At 38.8% G+C, this 25,603-nt stretch overlaps 1 protein-coding gene across 1 annotated transcript in view; it reads right to left on the bottom strand.

Annotated features, from left to right (window-relative positions):
* KCNK5 (potassium two pore domain channel subfamily K member 5) overlaps positions 1–25,603 on the bottom strand; it is a 35,285-nt gene that overhangs the window by 5,363 nt on the left and 4,319 nt on the right. The window contains exons 2-4 of the mRNA XM_038132000.1: positions 3,497–3,608; positions 1,925–2,091; positions 650–818 (exon numbers count right to left, since the gene is read on the bottom strand). Of these exons, the coding sequence (XP_037987928.1) occupies positions 650–818; positions 1,925–2,091; positions 3,497–3,608 (448 nt within the window). The remainder of the gene's footprint in view (positions 1–649; positions 819–1,924; positions 2,092–3,496; positions 3,609–25,603) is intronic.

A 25,603-nucleotide genomic window follows, 5' to 3' on the forward strand; every position in this document is an offset into this window, starting at 1 on the left:
TCTACTTCTTGGCTACATGTATTCTGACCACTGGACTAACAAAATAAAAATGAACCATATTTATCCTCTCCTTTTAAGATATGAAAGTGAACACTTTACTGTTTAAAAATTACAAGTCTTCTTCCTGACACTGAAGTATGCATATATACGTACTTTCCTTGAGAAGAAGATTCAGAGTTCCACTTATGAGGACCAAAGTGCTGAACGAAGCAGCGCATTTTAGAGAAAGAAGAGGTTTAGGAGGAGAGAGGAATATGCTCAGCATTCCCCATTGACTAGTTCTAGGCAGGTGTAGAAAACATTGCCCAATGCCTACACATCCTTCTTAGTATATTGGATCCCATTCAAAGGTGCACAACTAACATGGTGGGCAGGGTAGCTCCTTGCCTGAAATACAGACCTGGGGTACCAGAAGAACTTATGGACTCTAGAACTCGGCTGCAAAATTAACCCAATAAAGGCCTTAGGTGTCACCAACACTGAAGAGCCAGATCTAGTCCACTCAACCAGTACCCAGCCTTAACAGAATATTCTATCCTGCAAAATGTGCTGTAAAAGCTTAGAAAACATCTTTTCAAATTAAGAGTTTGGAAGTAGAATTGTGATACTGAGCATGTAATAAAGTAATACGTAAAATACAATTACTGACCTGCAACAAAATCTCCAAATCCTATGGTGGTGATAGTGATGAATGAGAAATAGAGGCCTTCAATGTAATTCCATCCTTCAGTTATCATGAAGACAAAGGGAGGAATAACCAGATGGACCAAGACACCCCAAACAATGAATATAGCCGTGCATGTAATTTGGGCTTTCCTCTGCAAAGAAAAAGAAAAAGCCAGGGAATGATCTCAATTTTTTTTCCCCACCCATGGCACCAATAATCATCTGACAGTACCAGATATTTCAGTTTTGTGCTAACAATTTAGCTACTATAATTTAAAGTTCCTAAAAGTGACTGAAGTAAACACACTTTTTTTTTTCCTTTAGGTAGTACTCCCCATTCTTACAACTATTTGCTGAAAAAAGATTATTTGCTCATGGTTTTCTTTCACCCTCTTGGAAGAGTTTAAGGAGCCCCTAGTATTTTATAAATTGGAATGGGATATGGACACAGCACTCTAGTCTAAAAAGCCATCAGTACCTCTAATTTTCCTTTTACTCATTTGAATACAGAAGATCAGAAGCATTTTAAGTTGTTTCTCTCCCATTTCTGTTTCCTTCCCTTTGCCTCTCATGCCAACCTCTGTACAAACCTCCACATACACACGTATTTCACTATTATTTTCTGTACTTTCTTCTCAGGTGCAAACCTGAGAAATTTCTTACTCTGATTCTGAAACCAGGACCTAAAGCAGTCCCAGTGCCCTCCAGGCACTATAACCCTGCATTGCCTCCCATTTCTCTGCAGAGCTAGAACTGAGAATTCACTTGCAGTGAGGAAGGGAGGAGAAAGAAACCCAAACAAACCATCACCAAAAAACCAACAAAATGCCACGAACAAAAAAGCAAAAGCCAGTAACTCAGGAAAAAATATTGTTTTGCAATAGGTTCACTGCACAGCAGGAAATATTTTTGCTAGCATGCAGGCAGGTGGGAGCCAAGCAGGACAGCGTATTTTCATTCCTGTGCCTGAGGAGCTTGAATGAAATGTCTGTGAAATGGAGCCTCATGTACATTTGTTCTTAAGGTCTTTAACATACGAAGTAGTACCAAAGGTTTTTATGAGATCTCATTTTGCTAAACTTCTTGGAGAACTAACACATCAGACCCCATACCTCTTTTTAGTTCTTTCAATAAAACATCATTTGGGAAGATTTGTGCAAGTGTTCATTTACTACAAGGTAAGTAGGCAAGTTATGAAATGTAAGCTTAATTCATGCCTCAAAACTACAAGTTCAAGGGTAAACAAGTAAGGGCTTACCAGGCTTACTCCTCTTTTCGTCAGAAACTGGCCCAGCCTCTTGGCACGTCCTCCAAAGAATTTCCCCAGAGCACTGATCCACGTCAAGCAGAGAGGGACTCCAAAAAGCCCATAAAATATGCAGAAGAGACGCCCAGCGTGTGTCTTTGGGGAAACATTTCCGTAACCTGAAAGAGATAAGTATGTCCTCCGTCTGCTCTGGCTGAAGAGAATTCAAGGCAATTCTAGTTGTGAACAAAACAACACTGTGTGTGCTCCTACTGTGTCAGGCACTCCTTACTTCACCATCTAAAAGGGATTTAGTTTACTCCAGCTGCCCATCTTCTGAAACTGGATGCATTCCAATTCTACTCTAACAAATACATATTCCATTACTGCACTTTAAGTGTTCCTTAGATTTTGTGCATCTTTTTCTGGACAAGATGGGATAAATAGAAAATAAAGCTCATCTAAAAACTTCTAATATGATGTCCCAATCTTAAGCAGTGCTGTTAAAACTTGACTGATTTATTTTTATGGAATGAAACTCAAAATTCATCTTGAAGCTAGGTCCCAGGTGAAAGACCCACTATACATTTAACTTGTGACCTGGTACCTTTGCAGGGTAAGAGCTTGTGAGTTAAGTGCAAGATATTTCAAATGAATTTAGTTCTTTGCTGGTCATAGAACCCAACAGGGCATTACAGATTCAGGCTCTAAAATCAGCAGCCTATTTCCTGAACTTCTGATAGAGTCTTCTTATTTAGATGTGTTGTTGCCTTCAGTGTTTTTCATGAGTTATAATATAAGCTAGGTATTGTGAATTTTAAATAATAAAGAAAACCACAGTACTGCATATGGTTTAACAGTAAGACTTCTATATTCAGTTCTCTCTGGTTATTTTTCATTCCCTTTTTTTCTTTTTTTTTTTTTAATTGTGCAAGAGGTGTGTAACAACACCATGTAGCAAAGATTTTTCTGCAAAAGCAGAAAGCAAATGATGCTGAGTTCTGAAAAACTATATATCACAGGAGAAAGAAGTCTTCCAGTGCAGAGGATCTTACAAGGACAAATCAGTAGTGATATTTAAAAAGCAACAGTTGTTCTGTTTCACCTTTTTTTAAGAGGTGGATAAAAATATAGTTAGTTCTGCAAGCCAGGAGCACTGATAATTTAGTAGTAGCTCAAGAGAACGCGTGTATGTAACAAGACAGCAATCCAAAAACCTCATATGCACTTGCTTTAGGTATTCGTTTAATGGAATGCTTTGTTACGCTTTTGTTTTGGAATTTTACGATTTGGAACTTTAAGTGCATAAATCAATGGAACTGGAAGGACACCAGCCAACCCCAACAGCACCTTTAGTCCATTACTTATTGGAAAGGCACACTTTCCTCTTCTGTACACACGTGGAGAGAGTGCCAAAATCCTCAGTTTTCTCCTCCATGAATCTGCAGGTGAACACATACTTTAGGCAGCTCCAGCCAAGGGGACTTTATTCGGTGGCTACCTTGACACAGAAATGGGAGAGGACAAAAACAGTAGAGCCTACAGAAAACTACAGATAGGAAGGTTGACAGAGTAAATATTTACCAATTGTCGTGATCACAGTAGCAGCAAAGATCACAGCGTTAGGCCAATTCCAGTTGTTAAAAGTATTGTTCCCAGTGATGGCAACCCCCTGTCCAGCAGCATCTGACACAATCTGTAAGGAAAAAGTAACAATCCATCTTGTAAAATCCTGAAGCCTAAAAAAATAAATGTGTTTGTCCTTCTCAGGTTTTCCCCCTTAGCTCATACTTTCAAAATAATCTCTTGAGTTTTTTATTATCCACTAATGATAATTTTATGAAATACTAAAAACTTTCTTCACATAAGAAAAATTAATGCAGGTGCTCTGACATTTCAATAGGGAGTTTTAATTAGACAAACTTTTACTTGACTTACAAGTTTAAACCAAATGGATGTCTTCCAGAGAGCAAATAACACTCCTGCAAACTGAACTAGCATTTAAACTCCAGCGCAGATCTTGGATTTGGTTTAATATTAGGGACATCTTCAGAACTACTATCCATTTCAAAACACTGTTACATGCCTCAGCTTGACTTGGGTATGAATGTCATAAAATCCTTGGCAAAGCTCGTGTGATTCATGTTAATTCACCTGCTGTCTCTACCAAAGTCAAACCATCTAAAAGCAAATGGTAAAACTGTACTTTTCAAAGACAGAGAAATAAAATTTTTTTTTCAAAGCATTTCATGCAACAGGATTCCAATCATTGTTCTTGAATCAGGCCCCTTCCTTCTCCCATGCTGGAATCTGGTATGCCATGGTAAATGCAAAGCACTAATTATTATTTAGTGCAGGAAGTGCGAGTTTCAGATCAAAACCATGCATCTTGCTGATTCTGGAGTGCATTTCTGCCCCCTCAAAGTAAAAGGAAAAAACCAAACAGATATACCATATTCTCTCAGGGAAATCTCTAGTTATTTAAATGTTTGCCCTGTAACATCATGATGCAGTTAAAGCCTTACCATGTTACTCTTTTTTTTTTCCCTTCAGTGTAAACACTGAACAAAACTCTGAGGCTCCATCAATAGACAGAAAAGGTGAAGATATTTCCAAATATTGATTTATAATATTACCCACTGTCTGCATTTCTCCCTCAATAAGTGACGAACACAGAAACTATCTGCAGCTAAATATTTTAAAAACTGGAAGCAATATACTTAAAAAAATTTTTTTAGAAGTAAACATGACATGTGATGTTTATCTTAAACTGGCAAGAACTTTTAAAGGTAGCAACCAACTCTTCCTTCCCCCATCACCCTTTCCTTCCTTTCTACTTGATTAAGATCTGATCTTGGACCCAGCAGAGACTCAACACGAAGTTCAATCACTACTGAAAACATACACAAGTTAACACAGGTTTTAATTATTCTTGAGACTTATTACATATCATCACCCTCCTACTGTAATAAAAATGCCCTCAAAGTGAATGTATTGTACATATACAAGATGCACACAATTTAATTAAAAATGCACTTTCAACACACAGGCTGTTCCAGAAGATAAAAGGAGAAGCATTGAAAGTGAATGAAGGTAAAGAACTGGATTTTTTTTCCTGGTAAACTCAAAAAGTGTGTGTAAAACTGGATGCAGTGTCTTTCCATAGCCTACAGGCTCTGGAGAGAAAAGGGACAGAGTTCTCACCAAGCCAGTCATTTATCACGATAAAATGGTGTACAAATGAGAAGCAACCCTAAAACAAGCAGGTTGAGAGAAGACAAGTAAAACATACAAAGTTTTGAGAGCAGGCAAGTAAAACACACAAGCCCTATTAAAAAAAAAATGGATCACAAGAGCTCATCTGAGAAGAAACCAATCAAAGTACAATCACTCATTTGAGCTATGGTATGCAGAGGAACTTCCTGAAAGTCCCAAAGGATATCCAAATCACCTGAAAATGAAATCTGTTATCTATTATTCTTGAAAAGATGCCCTGACTTCTTCCATAGCCTAAATGTTACACTAAGTGCCAGTTTTCCAGTCATTTTCCATTCCATAATCAGACTTGGATATTTTTTTTGTTGCTGTTTTCTCACAGAGCAAGTGGTCTCCAAGAGACCCAGTGAACTATCCACTCCCATTATCTCATTGCATTAATCCACCTTGGCCTGACCTCATGAGATCAGTTTCCCAGTACATACAATTATGTCAAGACCTGCCAGGATTTGAGGTCTGGAGGTCTAAAGAGAGCCCAAATGTGAGGGGAAGAAACTGCTGGACTGAGTGGCACACAGCTGCCCTTCACAGCCAGGCAGCTAACATTCTGGGGGAGATGGCCAGCTCTGCAAGTTACATGAACTCTTGGTATAGTGAACCACAGATAATTCTCCAGACACAGCTGACACCCTCTTCCCATCCCTATCTGCACACAGCTATTGGCTATTAGCACACAATTATCTAAGATCTACAGTCCAGTTCTTCTAACTTACTTTATGCCTGCAAGAAGTCTGAATGCACTGTATGCATCCCAGCTGCAGGAACAAAGACAGTCACAAAACATGCTCATATAGCTTTGGTGCTGTGGGAAATATGTAGCTGCTTTCCAAGCAGCTTAACTTTTGCCCATACTGAAATAATTAAAGATTTTGGCTTAAAACAAAACAAAATAAAAAAAAAAAACCAAAACCAAAAAACAATAAAGTGAGTGGACACTATACAACTGAACAGCAAACATGGTTGTTTTTTTGCCTGGCAAATCTGTTAGGCTCAAATGTCAGCGGTGCCTTTGTTTTCATATGCGAGAATACAGAATGCCCCAAGTTGGCTGTGCTTGATTTCCTAAACTGCAGAAAACTTCCACCAAAAAGTCTTTGGATTGTAAAATATGAGGCAAGGAAGATGAGGAAGAACAGGATAGATGGTGCAAGTGTTAGTATCTTGAAAGATGTATTTTAAAATACTTTTTCAAATATGCCCAAACACATAAGCTGAAAATGACTAACTCATAATTTATACATCGCCTTAGGTCTCACCTCAAGAAAGTTCATACTGATAAAGGCAGGACTGTTTTAGGCACCTGCCAGTTGAATTTCCCCCATATGAGTAAGAGTAGGGCTGGAAAGTTCTTAAATATAAAAATAGCAAGAAGTCTTGGCCCATATAGGTCACACACCATTACTGATTTTATTCTAAGAGTTAAGGAGTGCAAGAAAATCTTAAGATACTCTAGTAAGGAACAGTTGGGTCTGATGTCAATAAGCAATAGGAAGAAAAAAGGACTTCTGGGGTACTTGTGGCCAGATAGACAGATACACCAGACTGAAGACAGAAGACAATAAACCGACTATATATAAACTAGAGCAACAGATCCTGCCCCACAGGCACCCTAGTACATAGAGGAAGAACAACTAGATATTGCTCAGAGCCAGGTCTCTTTTGAAGAGGCTAAAGCCTCCCGTGTTATTCAAAGCATTCCCTGGGGATCTGACACATAGATCTAATGGCAGCTTTAAGGTTCTCCCAGTAGTATGAACAATTGTCTTTTGAAATGCTGTTTTTCCACAAGAAAGGAGATGTAATTGAACTATTAAGCCTGAAATTAGACCCAATGGCTTTCATTCTACTCTCAACAGTATTACAATGTAATGGACAATCACAGCTTCTGAAAGCTGAATCCATTAAAGCAAGAATTTATGCTTCCTTTGAGGACTCCTAGGCTTTGTCCTCACTTCTGACTCCAAAAGAACACAGGAGTAATTTCACTTCTTTCTCAAGTTGTTTTATCAAGGATGTAAAGATTTAGTGCACTGAAAAACACTGAATTTAGAACCTACTAAGTACTAGAGACTTTCCTGCAAGAAATAAAAAAGCTTTAACAGCAATCTTTTTTTCACACTGACATCTAAATCTTTTATACAATTTGAAGAAACCAGAGAAGTGCAGTAGTTATCTAATCATAGGTACATATAATACTAACAACTTAGCCAATCACAATAAAATTTTAATTTTTTTTAATTTCTATTTTATTATTACAGGGTAACAAATTTTAAATTTAAACAGCATACTGATGTTCATCTTTAACCAGATTTCAGTTTTTAACCAAATCCAGCATCAGCAGGGCTAAAGAGATAGGTGAAGTGGTACAAGCAACTGTATGAACAAAAAGCCTAAAGGAATTCGTAATGACTTTAAAACTACATAAACAGTTAAAATCCATGCCATGCAAATTGCACACCCTTTTACTTGTCCCACATGGATTTTACAGTGATTTAGGTTTTCTGGCTCCAGCTATAAAGTTACAGTAGCTGTCAGCTGTTTATAATAATCTTATTTTTAGATGCAATAAAAACATATTTAATTGTTAATGGATATCTTTCCAATAATAAAAATCCTGAGTCACATGTTAAGACTCCCAGGTCAGATATACACCACAAAGTTCTGCCGACCTGGATAATATTGTCGCAGGATTGACTACACGTATATAAAGCAAAAAGAAACCCTCTCAGCCAGTAACCCTTTTGAAGGAAAAATGCCTGTGGGTGGTCACAGCTAGATTGACAGGACAGCATCCTCAGACTCGTTATGCAGACAGGCAGCACAGTGGTCATGGGAAGTTTCCTGTCCTGTTGGCTTATAGCACTTCAATGTCTGCTTGCACATTAAAAGCAGCAGAACCTATTTCACAGGCACAGTCTGAATTTTGCAAGTACTTTACAGCTAGATCAAGTTGTAAATTCACAGTCAAACTAAAATATATTAATCCTGGCTTACAGCTGTCATAGCTCAACTACTGAGTAAGTTTCTGTGTTTAGTTGTTAAACAACAAATATATATCTAATGTAATACTAAACACCATAATTTATTGTTCTGAGTTATAGTCCCGGAGAAAGAGAAAACAACAAACAAACAAGGTAGATATTGAAGATGATTTGCTTTCACTCTGCACCCCCAATGTGCCTCAACTGAACAGAAGATACTGTCCATCAGAGAAAATATTTTCCTCTCTGGAATACCTTGGCAGCTTGGGTTTTGGGTAAGGAAGCAGAAAGTGAAGCCAACTATGCAACTAATGATTTTACCAATGAATAAAAAATTCTTTCTCCCCAATTACTTTTCATGTCTAAATATATGAGGTGTACACAAGTAATGTTTTATTAAAAACTCCTGTTTGAGTTCTTCAAAGACTTCATATTATCCTATATATTCTTTCACCTCTCTTCCCAACCTCAAAGATAGATGCAGTACTGCTAAGAAAATCTTGCTGTGCCACGCTGCTTACTTTGGTAGCCAGAGACACAACGTGGCAGAGCTGCAGAAAGCCGAGAGAATTCACATACGGTGAAATGATTTCATCGAGGCAGCAGAAAGATCAGCTATTCCCATGTCATCTTTAGAACGGCTGCTATACACGTGTCAATGCACAGAAATGAAAGCTCATCACTTCTTGGAAAGGAAGAAAAAATTCTTTAAGGATTAGAATGCAAAAAACCCACACAGCCTAGAATACAAAACAGCAGCACCCTATCTGGACATGCATGTTTCTGCCACTTGGCACCTGGCACCTTTCATATGTAATCTGCTCAAGGCAAGAGTTCTCAGGAAAGCATGGCAGTAACAGTCTCCCCTTCTGAGCAGCTCAAAGACACCAGAAAAGCACACAACTGTGGTTCCTGCCATCTTTATTCACTCCCATCTCTAGTGTAATGACAGATTTACCCTAACTGCTTGCTTGGTCTCAGGCATTCCCATCTGAATCACACTGGCAATATGACCAGGGCCAGCACATGGGGCCAAGGGGACAAGCCTTTGAGGCTGCCTTCGCCACTTGACAGTCTCTGCAGGATTACACGAACCAGCAGAACTTAGGACAGCTGACCTCTCATTTCCCTCTCAGCATTATCTGTGTTTGCAGTATGAATTTCATGTTTGTCAGGGCAAGAACCACGCCAGATGTAAAAAGAAGTCTTTTAGCTGAGTCCTGGATTTCCTACTTCTCTTCTGTGGGGAATGGTTTACGACCTTTTTTGAGAAAGAAAAATAAGACAAATGAACCACATTGTCTCAGTCTGACAGGCAACACCCTTGTGTCTTGCTAACCTGTGAAAGTTTTACTGTCCTTTACTGACCTATGCAGAGAGTTGAGCTGGAAGCAAGAGGTTGGGGCAAGAGGTGCAGGATATGAGTCAGCAGCACCTGCATTATAGAAGGATGGTGGGAATTAATAAATTCCACATTAAGTGAAGAGGACGTCAGTTGACTACACAAGTCTGGTTCCGGATCAGCTAAGCATAAAGGAGTGAATACCCAGCTGGCCTATATTAAACTAGGTTCTGCAAGACTCTTGACAATCCTAGAACTCGTATAGTCTGTTTTAACAAACAAAATCCAAGGCAGAAACAGCTTGTTTCTAACAGGACAATGAGGTAGCCACCTACCACAAGATCAAAGTTGAAACTGAAACAAAAAATGGGAAGTAGTCATTGAGGGAATAATGTTAACTTTCACTTCTAGAAGAACAGAAACTCCACAATCTTCATGCTTGATGTTGACAGATGTAAGTAACACACATAACCAAAAGAACATATGAATATATGCAAAAAACTAGAGAGATCACTAGGACTATACAGGATTCCTTCTCCCTTATGTATGAATTGAAATAGAAGAAAAAAATAAAAACAAACCCTGGAAAGCAACTGTTATTCCCCAGGTTTACATTCCTGTGTAGATCAACTACAAATAGCAGGGGAAAAGTTTTCCCCTTGCTGTCATAACCAATCACTTTATAAATGCAGTGCAAGTGCTATTGCAAGTGCATACATATTTTGCATTTTTCAATCAACAGTTTAGTCTTAAAATATAGTTCTCTTATCAAAGGACAAAGTTTTGAAAATTCCCAGTAGGGGAAAAAATCCTGGCAAAATATGGATTAACATACTTCAAGGGAGAGTTCTTTCCAACAACAGCAAGATTTAATCCAGAATGAGATTATATTTTCACACTTCTATCAATAAAGCAGATAGAATATTATCTTCTCACTTTTCCACAGTTTTGGGAAAAAGAAGAACTCAAGTAAGTTTTGTTGGTTTTTTAAGTGCTTCAACATGTCAGTGGTTTTTGTTTATTTGTGTGCTTTTAATAAGGCAATTATGAAAGTTATTTAAATTTGCTACAAGTGACTTTAAATGAGCCACCAGTATCTTACAGCATACAAAATAGAAAGGTATTTGTAGAGTTTGAATGCATTGTATATAACACACTTTATCCAAAAGGTTATATAACAAGATTGAACTTGCTCTGCAGAGAAAGTTTGGCTAATCTTGTTGATTCTTCATTTACCCAGCCAACTTCTTAGTGTTTCATTCTGTTCATGCACCAGTGCTTCTCAATGCATTAATTAATTACAGAACCAAGACACTCTACTGCTTTCACTTCATTATGCTTTACTTTGGTCTGTCAGGAACTTGTGCCTTCACCTAGGCAGAATTTTTCTTACCTAACTGAGCCTCCAGCACATGCCACTTCCTACAAAGCTGTCCCTACATCTCAGCCTGATAGTTAAAGAATGCATGTAAATACATGCCTGGTTTTCACTCTGCATAGTTTTGTGATACAACAGACAGCAAATTAGGCATAATTTTTGGCTGTTGGTTTAGAACACAGAACACTCAGAAGATTTCTTTACGTGTCTTGTTCTTGATTTCTTATTTAAGTCATTTTGTCACAATTTGTTATTGATTTATTTTTAAGTGGGAAAACTCCTGACACTTCAATGTGGCTGGCCCTTTTTTTTTAAAGCAGTCTTGCTAGTTTTATTGCAATATTTTATTATCTCCATTTAGGTGGAGAAAGCACAGAGTAGGATACCTTGTCCTTTACTGAACTTTGAAAGCAGATTCCAGTGAAAGTAATTAAGTACATGCTATGAAGCAAACTGTGGATAAGAGCTCAACATCCCTTTTAATTTACTGATTAACCAGCACAGAACAGGCTGTCCGGTAAGAACACCAAAGACAAGAAACTACTAAACAAGATACTATCAAACACAGAGAAACACGGAAATGGTCTTTACCAGAGAAAAAATACTCTTGACTAAATAACTGCATCACTGCACTGTAAAGAAGCCCTGTCTATGTCCTTCAAAGGGTGTAACTGAGTTTGAAGAGGGATTAGAAAACATTGGTATCTTAATCCTACACACATACCTTTACACTTGAGAATATTCACTATTTAGTATAATTCTGAAGAAGCTTCTGTAAGGTTTATTTACATGCTCAGAACTGAGGAAGAAGACTGACATACCCCAAAGCAAACTGGAACTGCTCAACATGAGCTCCAAAATCTCTCTGCAAAAGAGTTTGCTGGATATGCCAGTGAACTCCTATCTGCATCTGAAGTTCTATCACCTTAGCTGTTCTTAAAATTCACACTACCCAATCCCAGAATCACCTGTAAATGCAAAGAGTATTTAAACAACAGCATCCTTGTTATGGTTTAGTGAATCCATTGTGTTTGTGTGGCCACGCTTTGGTAGCTGGGGGGGCTGCAGGGGTGGCTTCTGTTAAAATCTGCTTGAAGCTTCCTCCATGTCCAGCAAAGCCAATGCCAGCCAGTTCCATGATGGATGTGCCACTGGCCAAGGCTGGGTCTATCAGAAATGATGGTAACATCTCTATGATAATGTAGTTGAAAAGGCAAAAAAATGTTACTGCTCCGATGCAACTGCAGCCAGAGCAGAGAGGAGTGAGAATGTGGGAGGAACAGCCCTGCAGACAACAAGGTCAGTGCAGAAGTGGGGGCAGAGATGCTCCGGGCTCTGGAGCTGAGATTCCCCTGCAGCCCATGGAGGTCCCTGGGGATGCAGAGATCCTGCAGGCTGTGGAGGAGCCCCACACCAGAGCAGGTGGATGCCTGAGAGGAGGCTGTGACCCCATGGGAGGCCTGTGCTGGAGCAGGGTCCTGGCAGGAACGTGCAGACCCATGAAGTGAGTTCACTCTGGAGCTGGTTTCCTGGTAGGACTTGTGACCCCATGGGGGACCCACGTTGGAGCAGGCTGTGCCTGAAGGAGTGAACCCCACGGAAGAGTGACCCACACTGCAGCAGTTCAAAGAGAACTGCTGTCCATGAAGGAGACTCGTGCTGGAGAAGTTCATGGAGAACTGTCCGCTGCGGGAGGGACTCCATGGCAGAGCAGGGCAACAACTCCTCTTCCTGAGCAGTGGCAGGAGTGGGATGAACTGACCACAATGCCCCCACTCCCTGTCTCCCGGAGCCATTGAGAGGGAGGAGGTAGAGCCTGTGAAGGAGGGCAGGGTAAGGGAAAGGTTTTTTTAAGATTTATTTTACTTTTCATCATCCTGCTCTGATTTTGTTAGTAATAAATTCAATTAATATTCCCAAGTTGAAACTGTTTTGCCTGTGATGATAATTGGTAAGTGATCTCCTTCTGCCCTTATCTCAAATCACAAACCTTTCACTGTATTTTCTCTCTCCTGTCCAGTTGTGGAGGGGAGTGACAGAGAGACTTTGGTGAGTGCCTGGCATCCAGTCAGTGCCAACCCACCACATTTTACTATTGCATACAGTCTCCAGGACCTTCCAAAAATGTGTGAGTGAAATTTTTCAAAAGAATTTGCGTTTAGATACAATGCCATTATAAATAAAACGTAAGAGATAATATTGTCACACCTCCCTTCCTTCATTAAGGCTAGTGGCTTAAGAATCTGTCCTGACTTTGCAGAATAGACCAATAGACCTGCTTTCTAACTATTCTGCCAAGTGGAAAACAGTTTTCCCACACCTTCTCCCAGGCACTGATGATAGATAGCATTTTTCCACCCTTTCACTTTAGCACCATTATTTTAACACAGAACCAATTACACACATGTTAAACAATGCAGAAAGTTCTTCAGTGGACTGAGTCTCAAAAGGAACAGAGTGACAAATTTCAATCTGGGCATTTCAGGGTTTTTCCCCTGGGTTTTATGTTTTTTGCAAGTGCACATTGTCTGTGGGAACAATGCTAAAATGATGAATTTGTAACAGAGACCAGCACTTGGCTTTGTTAATCCATAACTGCTGACAGTGACAACCCAGTGAAGAGAGGAAATAATTGATTTAACATGCAAAGGGCAGTCTCATTAAAGACAGTAATACAGGCACAAGCACCTCTCTTTGTTTCTGTGTCCTCTTATGCTTCCTAGCTGGCAAAATGAATGAGGGTAGAGAATGCACATTTGTCACAGGCAGAAACACTCCTTATTTCAGTCTTTTAAGTGCTCATCTGTTTTCTTGTTTTTCAATTAAAATTTAATCAGACTAAGTGATCCTTTAGAAGGCAATCTGCTAATTAACCCATATTAGACAGCAGAAATCATGCTCTTCAAGTACAGTCTCAATTTATTATCCAGAAATAGCTCTCATTAGTCAGAGACAAGAAGGGGGGGAAAGATTTTACATACAAATTTAGAAGATATATGCTCTGCTCTGGTTTTAGCTTGTTATCTGAAGGCCATGCAATAAATCATGAATTTGGAGGAGAACCATCTCTTTACATGCCTGAACCTGAAAGACACATAAAACTCTAATTGTGGCTTAAATATAGTATTTATGAGTCTGGAAATTTCAGGACACAATCTAGTGGAAACAAACTGTAAATTTACAGATAAATTAATTCCGTATCATTGTTTAGAAACAGAAAATATAAATAATCCTGCCAGCTATTCCTTGCTTGAATAGATGATCAAAATTAGACAAGCATGAGCAGCAAACAGGATACATAATACTTGATGATAAAAAATTTTATGGCACTCTATAGTGCCAGCATTTGCTATATTGAATATTTTTTTCCCAACTTTTCCCTGCACACACTCCACCCACCACCTCCTACCTCCCAATTAAAACCAGACATTCACGTGCTGGCCATTTCAGTAATTCATATAGGTTCAAATGATGTTCACTGCAATGAATTCTACTCTATCTACAAAAAGTTCTGCTTCTGCTTGGAGAAACAGTCCTAGTATTGTGTAATGTTCTGCAAGATTAGCTGCTCAATCAGTGCTGGTAACTAGCACCACCACCTTTTCCTTCCCTCCAAGGTGGACACAAACATCACAAAGTGTATTGATATGCTTGAGTTTTGCAGGGAAAGTTACAGCTGAATAATAAACCTAATCAAGAGAGCTTTCCTGAGGATATGATGCTGCTCAAGATGCAAATGCACATTTTTTTGTGTGTCACTTGGCATGGAGAACAAAGACTGAAAGTTTTAAAGTTAGTGGAAAATATCTTGGTAAACAATCCCCATTGAAATGATGAGATAATTATCTCCTTTGGGACAAACAAATGGGTGGGGATCAAACTTAACCCTCATCACTTCCCAGCTTCTGCAATATCTGAAAATTAATAGAAAAACAGTAGTTCCAGGAAAGGCTCTTGATTTATTAACAGAAAGTGCCTGCCTGTAGAAGAGAACCACAGAAAAACCATTTGACTTAGTTCGATGATAGGGACAACAGACTAGCAAAATAGTTTGAAACTCATCTAGTTTCTTTAATTTCCTACTTCAGTCTAGGCTGTAAACTTAAATTCTCCTTGAATTAGCCTGCAGTAAAAGGAGAATCCCAAAACTTCCGTATCTTGAAACTGGACCTCATTGCCCTTGAGAACAACATAGGTTTTGTCATCAATTTTATTTAGAGAAGATAAGCAACTTGTACTGCAAAAATAAAGAGGGGAGAGAGATAGTGTTGCTTTCTTTTTACTGTATCAGAAACTATAATGCAAGACCACAAACAAAAGCCATTTAAACAAAAATCCAGTTTGGTATAGGAATAAACAACAACAAAAAAATATGTCTGAATGAAACTAAGCTGGAAATTAAAACAGGCTCTCAACCAGGCAATAGCTGGCAGTCAAAGCATTCAGCATGATAGTGTATAAGAACCTCCTTGCCTAAACTAAAGTCCAGATTAACAGTGATTAGTTTAACTAATGTAAATATTTCTGCAATGTGGTGTTAGAGGTAAGATTTTGGATCTGGAATCCTTATTACTACTATAGTGCACTATGGAGCATATTTTTGTCCTTTAGTAAAATCCTCTTAGTAAGAGAGGAGGAGTTCATCAGAGAGATGTTGGGAGAAAGTGTTTACTCTTTCACCATTTTCTGTGGCTCCATCTAAAGTCCTGCAGGAGCTCTTCCTCAAGGATGGACACAATGACAAGTGCCCAAGAGATAAACGGTGAAGAGCAAAACAAATTACTTGGAAAGAAACAACTCTACTGATAAATAGAAGACTAATACTTTTGCTGCACGAGCTTGATTTATTTTTTTCTCCTGACAGACTTCTAACAAGAAGGTCTTTAAGTAAGGTTTGAGCCATACAGAATATATATAATTTCCTTTACTGAATATACTAGCGGTTCTACCAAGTGGATGCATTTCCCTACTGACTTTGTGAAGCCTTATCTAAAGGCCACATGGAAAAGAAGTACAAGTCAAGATCACTGATTTTGTAATGATAATTTGCACTCCTTATTTGTACGGAGTGCTATTCTACTGAAGGTTTACAGATGGCTGTTACGTCTACAGCCACAGACATAACACAAGAGCTATCTATCCTCTTTGTATTAAGCACATTTTGCATGAAAATATTCCATCTGACAATGGAAACAGAACACGAATCTGAGCAACATGGTCCAGTGAAAGGCATCCCTGCCCATGGCAAGGGGGTTGGAACTGGATTATCTTTAAGGCTCCTTCCAACACAAACCATTCTATAATTTTGTTCTTTTGCTTTGTAAGAAGCAATGCAAGAGTTACACTTGTCTTTGCAGCTTTCCATCATAAGCATCTATTTTACAAAACAGTGTTTTAAAAATAGGCAGTATAAGACATTTTCAGTCAAAACACACACGTGTTTTCTAAAAAGTCCTCACATGGTGTACAGGAGTGTTTGTGGAAGCCTGCTGTAGTCTGCCCAGACATGATTTGGACAATGCTTATTTGATTTCATGGTCTGCAACAAGTTCTATGTTTTGCCTTTCTCCATCCTCATGGAAACTTCCTATTGCTTTCCCACACCATCTTTACTGAAAGGAATGTCCTAAATCTGAGGCTTCATTTTTCATGTAATAAAATTCAAGAAAAAAATCACAGAAGGATGTTCGGCCCAAACAGGGTTGGACCTAAGCACACCTACCCTCTAAGGCAAATTGAGGCCAAGCTAGCATTGCTCATGTAAATTGACAGAAAAACAGAGTAGTAAGGCCTTTAGAAATATTTGTTGCTCTTTCTATATATACCATGAAATCAAGCATGCAATCAAGCCTTGAATAGAAAGTGAATGTATCACTACTGATCAGAAACCAAGCAGTTTTAAGATGCTACATGGTGAATTTTGAGGGATTTTGGCAAACTGAACCATTACAGTTGAATGAATAATGTCTCACTACCAATCACTGCTGTCCTGATGTTAATTTTGCTTTGACATAATGACAACAACACACTTGATTAGAGACCTCCCAGCCCAGATGTGTAAAATAGAAGACTAGGGGTAAACTACTGTGATGAGAGAATTAATTAATTCTGCAATAACCCCCCAAGTTTTGGAGTAGTTTCTGCTTTAGAGTGAAACATGAAGTCATTGAGATGTAGGTTGTATGAGTCCATAAAAAACCGATTTCAACAACTGGAGTTCTATTTCTATTATGCTGTTCAAATAGGTGTTACTGTTTCCTTTGGAAAAAAAAGGTCTAATCTGTAGGGAAATTAACCTCTTGGAGGTATGTCAATATTTTTACAGCATACACTGTTTAAGACTTGCTTGTGTATGATGTATAGCATGGACAGTTAATTTTCCCATAAGTCATAATTCATAGGACAAACAATGTGAGGGATATTAATGGAAAGAGATCAACGAGGTTATTTCCTTTTTGTGACTTTCTGCAGAGTTAAATAATAAGTGAAACTCTTAATTCAGCAAATAAGTTAACTGGAACTATTTTGTCATTGCAGAATTGAATACTGAAGCTTCCCTATTTGTGATACTTGCAGATCCTATGCTTCAGCAAACTAATGTTGCTTAATTTTATTTCCCCTTTTGATTTCTGTGCAATGAATGTAAATACCAACTGTTGTGAAGAGGCATCTGGCTTTTTTGACAGATCATGACTACGGAATTTAGCAGTTTACATGTATTTTTCCCCGATTAATTTCAGGACTAGATTCCAGTTTTATGAACTACTTAATGAACTATTTTGATGAAAAGCATATTCAGTGCTTTACCAGCATTCCCTAGCTCTTTTGATTAATGCAGTAATAGAAATGTTTCCTTTTCACTTTCCCAAGTTCCACATAGACATGTTTGGAAGACAAATTAGCTAAAGGTTATTGCTGCATGAGAACTGCAGCTGTTCTGCAGATGCTGAGTGTCCCTACTTTTCATTGACTTACCAACATTCTCATTCAGAAATAAAACCTATCAGACTATGTCATAGCTTTCATCAGTATAGCTTAATTTGGTGGACTTCTGTTCCAAAATGCACGGATGGGGAAAAGAGGAAAAAAAAGTATTTTGACAACTTTTATGTTGCATCAGCTGAAATTAAGACACTGGAATAATCTGCAATACCAGATTAGGCTTCCTTCCTATCTGAATACATACATGGTGACTAATGTAGCCAACTCCCCTTTAGAAGGGCTTTGGAAAACGCTGTGGTCCCCATTTCAGAGATAAGAAAGTGGAAGCAGAAGAGTCAAGAGTTTAATCAAGCCCTCACACCAGCTGGTGACCTGTGTTAGGCAGGGCTAGAACCAGACTGTGTTTGCATGAGACTCTTGCAACAGAGCTGGTACCGATTGCATAAGCAGATGGTAACCCATGGAGCAGTCTGTTTCCAAAATAATACATTTCAGTTCAGTAGCAATTGATTTAAGTAGATTTAAATGAAACCAAAACAGTCCTATTGTCCATAAAAACACAGTTTATTGAGATGGATTTATTAGATGCAGAGGGGTTGGACAGAAAATGTTGATATTACACAGGAGAAGCAGAAGAGGAAACTGAGTTTAAAATGAAGCTTCCCGCCACCCCTTCCCCCCCAACCTGCATTGCTCTCAGTGTATAAGAACAGTTAATTACGACAAGTCAAAACACAAGTGACCTAAGCTTGACAGCTTTGCTTACAGAGGCCAAATAAGCTTCTCAACTCAGTGAATGAATTGAAGCATAAAGTAAAAATGCATACTATATTGCCTCCCATTTATAGCCATGCATTAAAATAAGCTTCAGGTTAAGAAATTTACAGAAAGTTACTTGTTTAGAACACTCTAAAAACTGTTCAGTTTCTTAGGCGCTAGGAGGAAAATGCCATAGACTTTTGGTTTCACAAGCACTTCTGTATTGCATCCCCAAATTTCAATACAACTTTAAAGGTCTTGCTCCTCTGAAGACATGCTAGAAGGTGCTGCCGAAGCACGCTAGTAGCATCACACACCTCATTTCCTATTTAACAACCTATCCTATCAACTTACTTTCCTGACAATTCAGTGAGCTTACACATGCTAGAATAAAAATCTTGCTTGTCCCAACAGCATTAAATAAAAAACCTGAAAGTGATCAGACTTGGGTGGAGCAGAGTTCTACTTGTAACAACATTTTTAATCAGGTAGACTTCTGAACTACAAAACAGGAACAAGAAAAAGACACACTGTTGGCTATTAACTCTTTAGGGTAGTACCTTCACTTAAGCCACCTTGTTAAGCCAAACAAACCACCAGGTTTCCAGGGTCAACCAAAAACTTTTCGTAACTTCAACCACACCAGCCTATCTCCCTATATCGTTCCTGTATCAGGCAGCAGGAGGAGGAGGCAAGGTAAGGCATGCTTCCAATGTCAACAGGGACAGGATGCTTTGTATGACTAGCAAGGTGATGGGTTTATCTTAAGGGGTCTAACAAGGGCAAAAAACCTGCCACAGAAAGGCTCTTAGCTTTGAGACTTCTGTTATTATGTATTCAGCTTTATCCAGGGTTTAACCTGAATAAAATGTTCTTATGTTACTATAAATCTCTTCAACACTAGATTAACTGAAGACTGATCTCTGAGGAGGACTGGGGAAAGAGTGGAGGCTGCTCTGAACAAGTGTTCTCAAATACAGAGATCTGCCGGCACACAGAAAGAAGTGTGATCAGTACCTGAGATAACAGGCAAGGAAACAGTCTGACCTAGACAATCTCAGACCTGTAATAGCTTGGTTTGCCTAGTTTATTTCTTCTGCTAGGTGAGTGTATTATACTGGCAATAACATCAGTTTGCTGCTAAAAGCTAGCCCTGCATTAGAGTATTTCTTAAACACAGTTGTGTCAGCATATATGCAAACCCTTTTTGTTTGGTTTTTTTTGCAGTAATTGTATAACATTAAAAATCATATACACAGCATATGCACTGGAACACAATCTTCTTCTATTTTAATACATTTGGCACTACACAACAAATACACAGAAGAGGCTTTCTTACCAAGGGAGTTTCCAACCACTAAATGACAGAAAGCAGAACAGATACTGCTTCAATCATTCTCCAATAACCTTTTCAGTCCTGTACCACATCTAGTTCCTGGTCAAACCCCACAGGTAAACTAGAAATTGCGTGTATCTTGTAGAAAAGATTTTAAGTAAGTGAAATAGTAAGCTTAGTCAACTGAAAAATCTTTCCACTTTAAAACTACCATGCACACTTTCAGATTCACAAAATTTCCCATCCATTTGCAGGTTCCCCCTGAACAGCTAACACAAGACAAACTGCAGGCAAAGAGTAATGTACAGCACTGATGTGTGGTAGGCAATTAATAGACTCTGTGCTCCATCACTTCTCAACTGTCCCATCCCTGAGGATGCACGAAAGCCAAACCCCTTTGTCACCTTCTTGCTACTGTATTGAAGACAAGAGGGATCAACTGGCAGAAGTACCATAATTGCTGCCTTCTGCTACTCTTTTCCTTCCTAGCCTGGATTTCCTGCAACGGATATCTGTGACTGTTCAGCAGCGTCTAGTACCTTCTCCAAAGCTGAGACAGAAAAAGCACTCGTACATTTCTAAGAAGAGAACCCTCAAGCTTAAAAACTGCTCACATACAAGATGCTAAGGAAGTCAACAAAACCACAGAAAAGCTGCAGTTGCCTCAAATAAGTGAGACGGTTTTTACAAGGTGCACAGAATTCAGTTGAAAACACCTACTCAATATCTAGCATGAAACTACTTTATGGCAGTGTTTCTCCACTAGGAGACAAGAAGTAGCCAGCTGTGAGGACATCTGTCCAAATAACAAATTGTCTAATTGTAGCAGAGCTGAACAAGCATTATTAAAACATGCAAATAAAGCCGAGGCACTCTCAAAGTTTGAACTAAATTTTACTTCCCCTAAATATAAGATAAAGACGTCTATTCTCATTTCGTCAATCAAGGTGACAGCTTCAGGACCTTGTAGAGACTATGTAACAACTTCATGAAAAAGCACTGTTAGTCACAATCACTGATAGGCACAATCCAGTTGAGACACTACCAGAAAATCTAGTATTACTGGAACAAATAATGTAGAGACACAATAAAGACACCAATGACTACTGGGTTTGCTGCTAAACAGAAGCAACTTCAAAATTTTTTGCTCTCTCTCCCTTTCCTTGCCTTTGACTTGAAAAGCCATGAAAAAAGTTGGAAGTGGGCACGTGGTATTTTAAAAGGGCAATTGATAGTGACAGAGGTGAAAAATTTTCAGAGTGCACTGATAAAAATAAGAAAGAGTGAAGCATAAACTCCAGTGCCCTTCAAAAACCCTTGTGCCAACAAGGCAAGCATTGATTGCCCTCTGTCATTCTGCAGTCACGTACACACCACTTAGACAGGCCTGAAGCCCTAACTGGCAGGTTATCATTGATCAACTATTTAACTTGATTTTAACATATTTGCATTACAGCCTGTAGCTGGTTAACAGCAACTGTAAGAGCTGAGCTTGTGGTAGGTTGAGCGTTCCAGCCAGAATAATGCAAGAGAGGCTAAGGGAGAAGTCGCTATCACAGGGAGCTTGGTTAAACCCTTCTCTTAGTTCAGCTGCTTGGCTCCAAGCACCTCCCCTGTTTCTTTGGTGCCTGGAGGAGACTCATCAACCTCACTTCCATTACAGGCCAGAACCAATCTACTTACAAACCACTGTTTTGCTAGCAAGAGACCAAACATGATTCTTGAGCAACTTTCCTCCAAAGCTTTTTTACTCATTCGGAGCAGGCTGGGAGTAGCAAAGAAGAGCAGAAATATGAGCATTTGGAGGTCACACAGAGAAGTCATCACTGATAATGTGATATTTTAGCTAGGCCATTAAAAATACTCTATCATATCTGGCTTTGCTTTCTACCTCGGGACCTTCACAACCTTTTGCAGAATTATTTTCAAGTTCCATCAGCTATTACTCACTCGCTGCCATTATCTGACAATCTTGTGACTTACTTTACAGTCCAAATGAGTGTTAACTGTCACTGTTGTTAGGAAGTATCAGAATACAGAGACCTGTGATAGGTCCAACTGGAACATTTTTGCACCTCTTGCAGCCTCAAAGAGACACACAGGTCTGGGTTTTGTTTCTCAGCAGCTGGAAACTGCTTACATAGTATTTGCAAGATGCCAACACAGAACAAAGTCAATTTAGTATTTGCCAGTTTGCTCAATCACAATCTGTGTCTACCTTTTCATTAAGGCAGAAACATAGTCCTAGAGACAGGCTGATCTGTAGCAATTGACTCCACAACAGAGGTTAAAAAACAGAGGTCCATCGTAGGAAACACTATAGATACCATACGGTTAGGAAAAGAAACACAACCTATTATTTGTTTTCTACTTCATTTTTATCACTCACATTTCTTTCTCTTAAGAAAATCTGTGTATGAGGTTCGATTTTAAAACATTTCAGAAGCTATTTTGCACCCAAGAGTGTATTTGATCCACTCGAGTTCACACAACACAATGCAGAAAAAAAAAATATTAACTTCCCTACTGATTTGACTGTAAATAGAACTAATAGGGCAATACATGCCTAGGAACAATCTCGCCTGCCTACAATTCAAGTGTTGGTAAGTACATAGCTAACAAAATCCAAAAACCGCAATATAAAGACATGATAATATAAGATGGGAGGTCACAGAAAACAAACAGCCAGCCTAAAGTTCCCTGCTAAAGAACCTGGTGTTTTAAAGAAAAGATCTAGTAATGCTAGAATCAGCAGTGATGATGAGGGATCTGACAGAATCAAGACAGAAAATAAAGGAAGACAAAGCTAGTTCAAGCCCAAGGCATCCCCTCAGCAGACAGAACTAGCAAAAATGCAGAGTACATATGGAATGTTTATTTTACAAGTTCAATCAGCCTCAAAGTGTGGCTCTCCTGAGGATCTCTGTAGCACCACAGGTAGTGCTCCAGGATTTTAATTTAACTGAAGAGTGCAACTCCTCCACCTGTCCTGTTAGCGCATTCTGTTACACACTACAGAGCAGACTCAGTTTGTGATGAGCTCAGTTTGGACTAAACGAAGCCCAAAGAATTACTACTATTCCAACCTACTCCAGGAAGAAATTTAACTACATGTTCCTATGTATTCAATCCATAGAAACAAATAAGTGCCAGGGCAAAATAAAACCTCTGCAAATCACAGGCACTGTGATCAGCAGATCCACAGCACCAAAGTACAAAAGCATTCTCCTTTGCTCCCCAGTTGATCAGATTATTTACTCTCACTTGTAATCCAGCTTGTTTCTGGGTTGTGTATTATTATGTTGACATCTAATTGCACTACCAGCAAGGAAAACAACTGTTCTGAAAGTCAACAGCATTCAGAGAAAAGGAAAACAATTCATTGTGTTTAATTATTAATACATAGCAAGAACAACTATTTGTTTTTAAAAAGGAAATCTGTACAAACTCATCCTTACACTGTATCTTCACTGGCTACAGAAGGTATCTTGCAAAAACCATATATACAGTACGAACCAAAGCACAGAAAAGCTGTTGATAACTTGCAAAACTACTTGCATGCCATGGTCTCTAGAGCAGAGCTTGCCAAAAACACACCTAGTAGCAGAAGGTAACATGGAAGGTAACACAAACATTCAGTTCTAAGGTAACAGAAGGACAGCATACTAGGAACACGCAAAGATTAAGTTCATAACAGGAAAAAGGAAAAGCCCATAGCAGAAAAATGATGGCTTCTGATCGATTGCTATTGCTCCATCAGCATAGTTGCAGTGTATGCACTATCAGCTTTGTTTAACTATGTTCCAAGAAAGTTCAAACAATTTAATGGTTAAACAGGGAAAAAGAAAAAAAAAAAAAGAAAACACAACAGAAAAGCATGCCTGCTTACATTTGGTTTCCTGTGTAGAAACACATAGAGAAAATCTGTGGGGTAACACAGCTGGACAGCAGAAGAAATTTCTTCACAGACAGGGCTGTTAAGCATTGGAATGGACTACCCAGGAAGGTGGTAGAGCCACCATCACTGGAGGCATTCAAGAAACAACCGGACATGGCACTCAGTGCCAGAGTCCACTTGACAAGTTGGTGTTTGGTTAAAGGTTGGACTCTATGATCTCAGAGGTTTTCTCCAACGCTAATGATTCTGTGCTGCCTGTCCTCAATTCTTTTCTAATGCTGCAGTAGCAGTACCCCTAAGTCACACCCTGAGGCATCTCAGTCGGCCGTGGACAGCAGTCCTACATTTTCATCTCAGTTCATAACTGCTGAATTTAGACAATGCATAATTAAGATATAAATTTGAACAATCTAGGAATACCTATTTCACATGCATAAGCCTTAATTTACACTGTCAAGTTTTTATATGAAAGATATTAGAAATAGTTAGCAACTTTGTTTCATTGGCAGTCACTTGTCCTTGTTTGAAAGATGCTCAGCTTTATGTTGCTCAGCCTATGAAAAAGGCTTTGCCTTGAAAGAGACAAGTCAACTGGCATTCCAAATAATTAGTTCAGTCCCCTATTTTCCCACCCCATCTTCAATATCTTCAATGGAAGGGATCAGGACAGTAACGAGCAAACAAACAAACCCAGGTAATCTAGAATCTCATTTATGCATTTCCTGAAGAGCACAAGAAAAGGAAAATATTATTAAAAATATGCCCCTATTAACTTTACACTGAATAACAAATCACTCTATAAAGTCTAAGCAAAAGCTATCATCTTTGTTAAATGTTGAACAAAGCATTGAAAACCTAGTTCAAGTATTTAGGAAAACTTTAGTTTTTCTAGTTTGCAGACTCTCTCAAAAGTATTGCACATATATTTAAACCTTGAGGTAGCAGCTTGAAATTAAAGCAATGTGGGAAACAATGTTTGGAATGAGAGAATATTCTGTAGTTTTCACAATTTAAGATAAATTCCAAGAGTATTCAAGCAAGCTTCACCATCTTCAAACACAAACCAAAGTCCTGGAAATGCACCTGCAGGTACTTGTGAAAAGTGAAGATACTTTAAAAAACAGGGGAGAAACTACTATTAATCCACTTAACTGTTATTTTCTTTAGCATAAACCATGTGCCATGTATATTCCAGCAGCCATCCTTAAAAGTCATCTAAAATGTTTGTTCACAGCACTGGGCTTTAAGTCTAAACATTTAGGTTTCTAAAGTTATATCTCAGGCCGGCTTAGAGTCTCATATGCTTTTCAAAGACTCCCAACTATTTGTTCTCATACTCGGGTATGTTTGTCTGCTTCCCCTAAACACAGGCAGCAGTTTCTCTTTTCATTTTATTGCTGTTTTGAAAGTAACCATTTTCACTCATCTGCAAATGATTCCCTTTCTTTTCACCAGCCTTGATGTTTATCAGTGGGAAGTGTATCATTTTTCAATGACTCTGGTGGGCAAGTAGAAGATTTCCTGGTAAATAAGACCTGGCCCAGCGTGGGCAAACCTTTGCTCGTGTGAATAGACACAAGGGTCAAGAGGGCACCTCCTTGCATGAATAGCTCCTTTATCATAAAAGCTGATGTTTCACAACCAGGATGGAGCAATAAAGAGTAAAAGTAAGGAACTGGAGAAGAGGGAAATTACTGAATCACCTTATATTTGGTTCAGTCTTCCAAACTCCCTCCTACAGCAGGGTAAATAAAGGTGTCATCATTGGATCCCTGTTTA

Source organism: Motacilla alba, chromosome 3, assembly GCF_015832195.1.
Source record: "Motacilla alba alba isolate MOTALB_02 chromosome 3, Motacilla_alba_V1.0_pri, whole genome shotgun sequence".
Classification (NCBI taxonomy): Eukaryota; Metazoa; Chordata; class Aves; order Passeriformes; family Motacillidae; genus Motacilla; species Motacilla alba.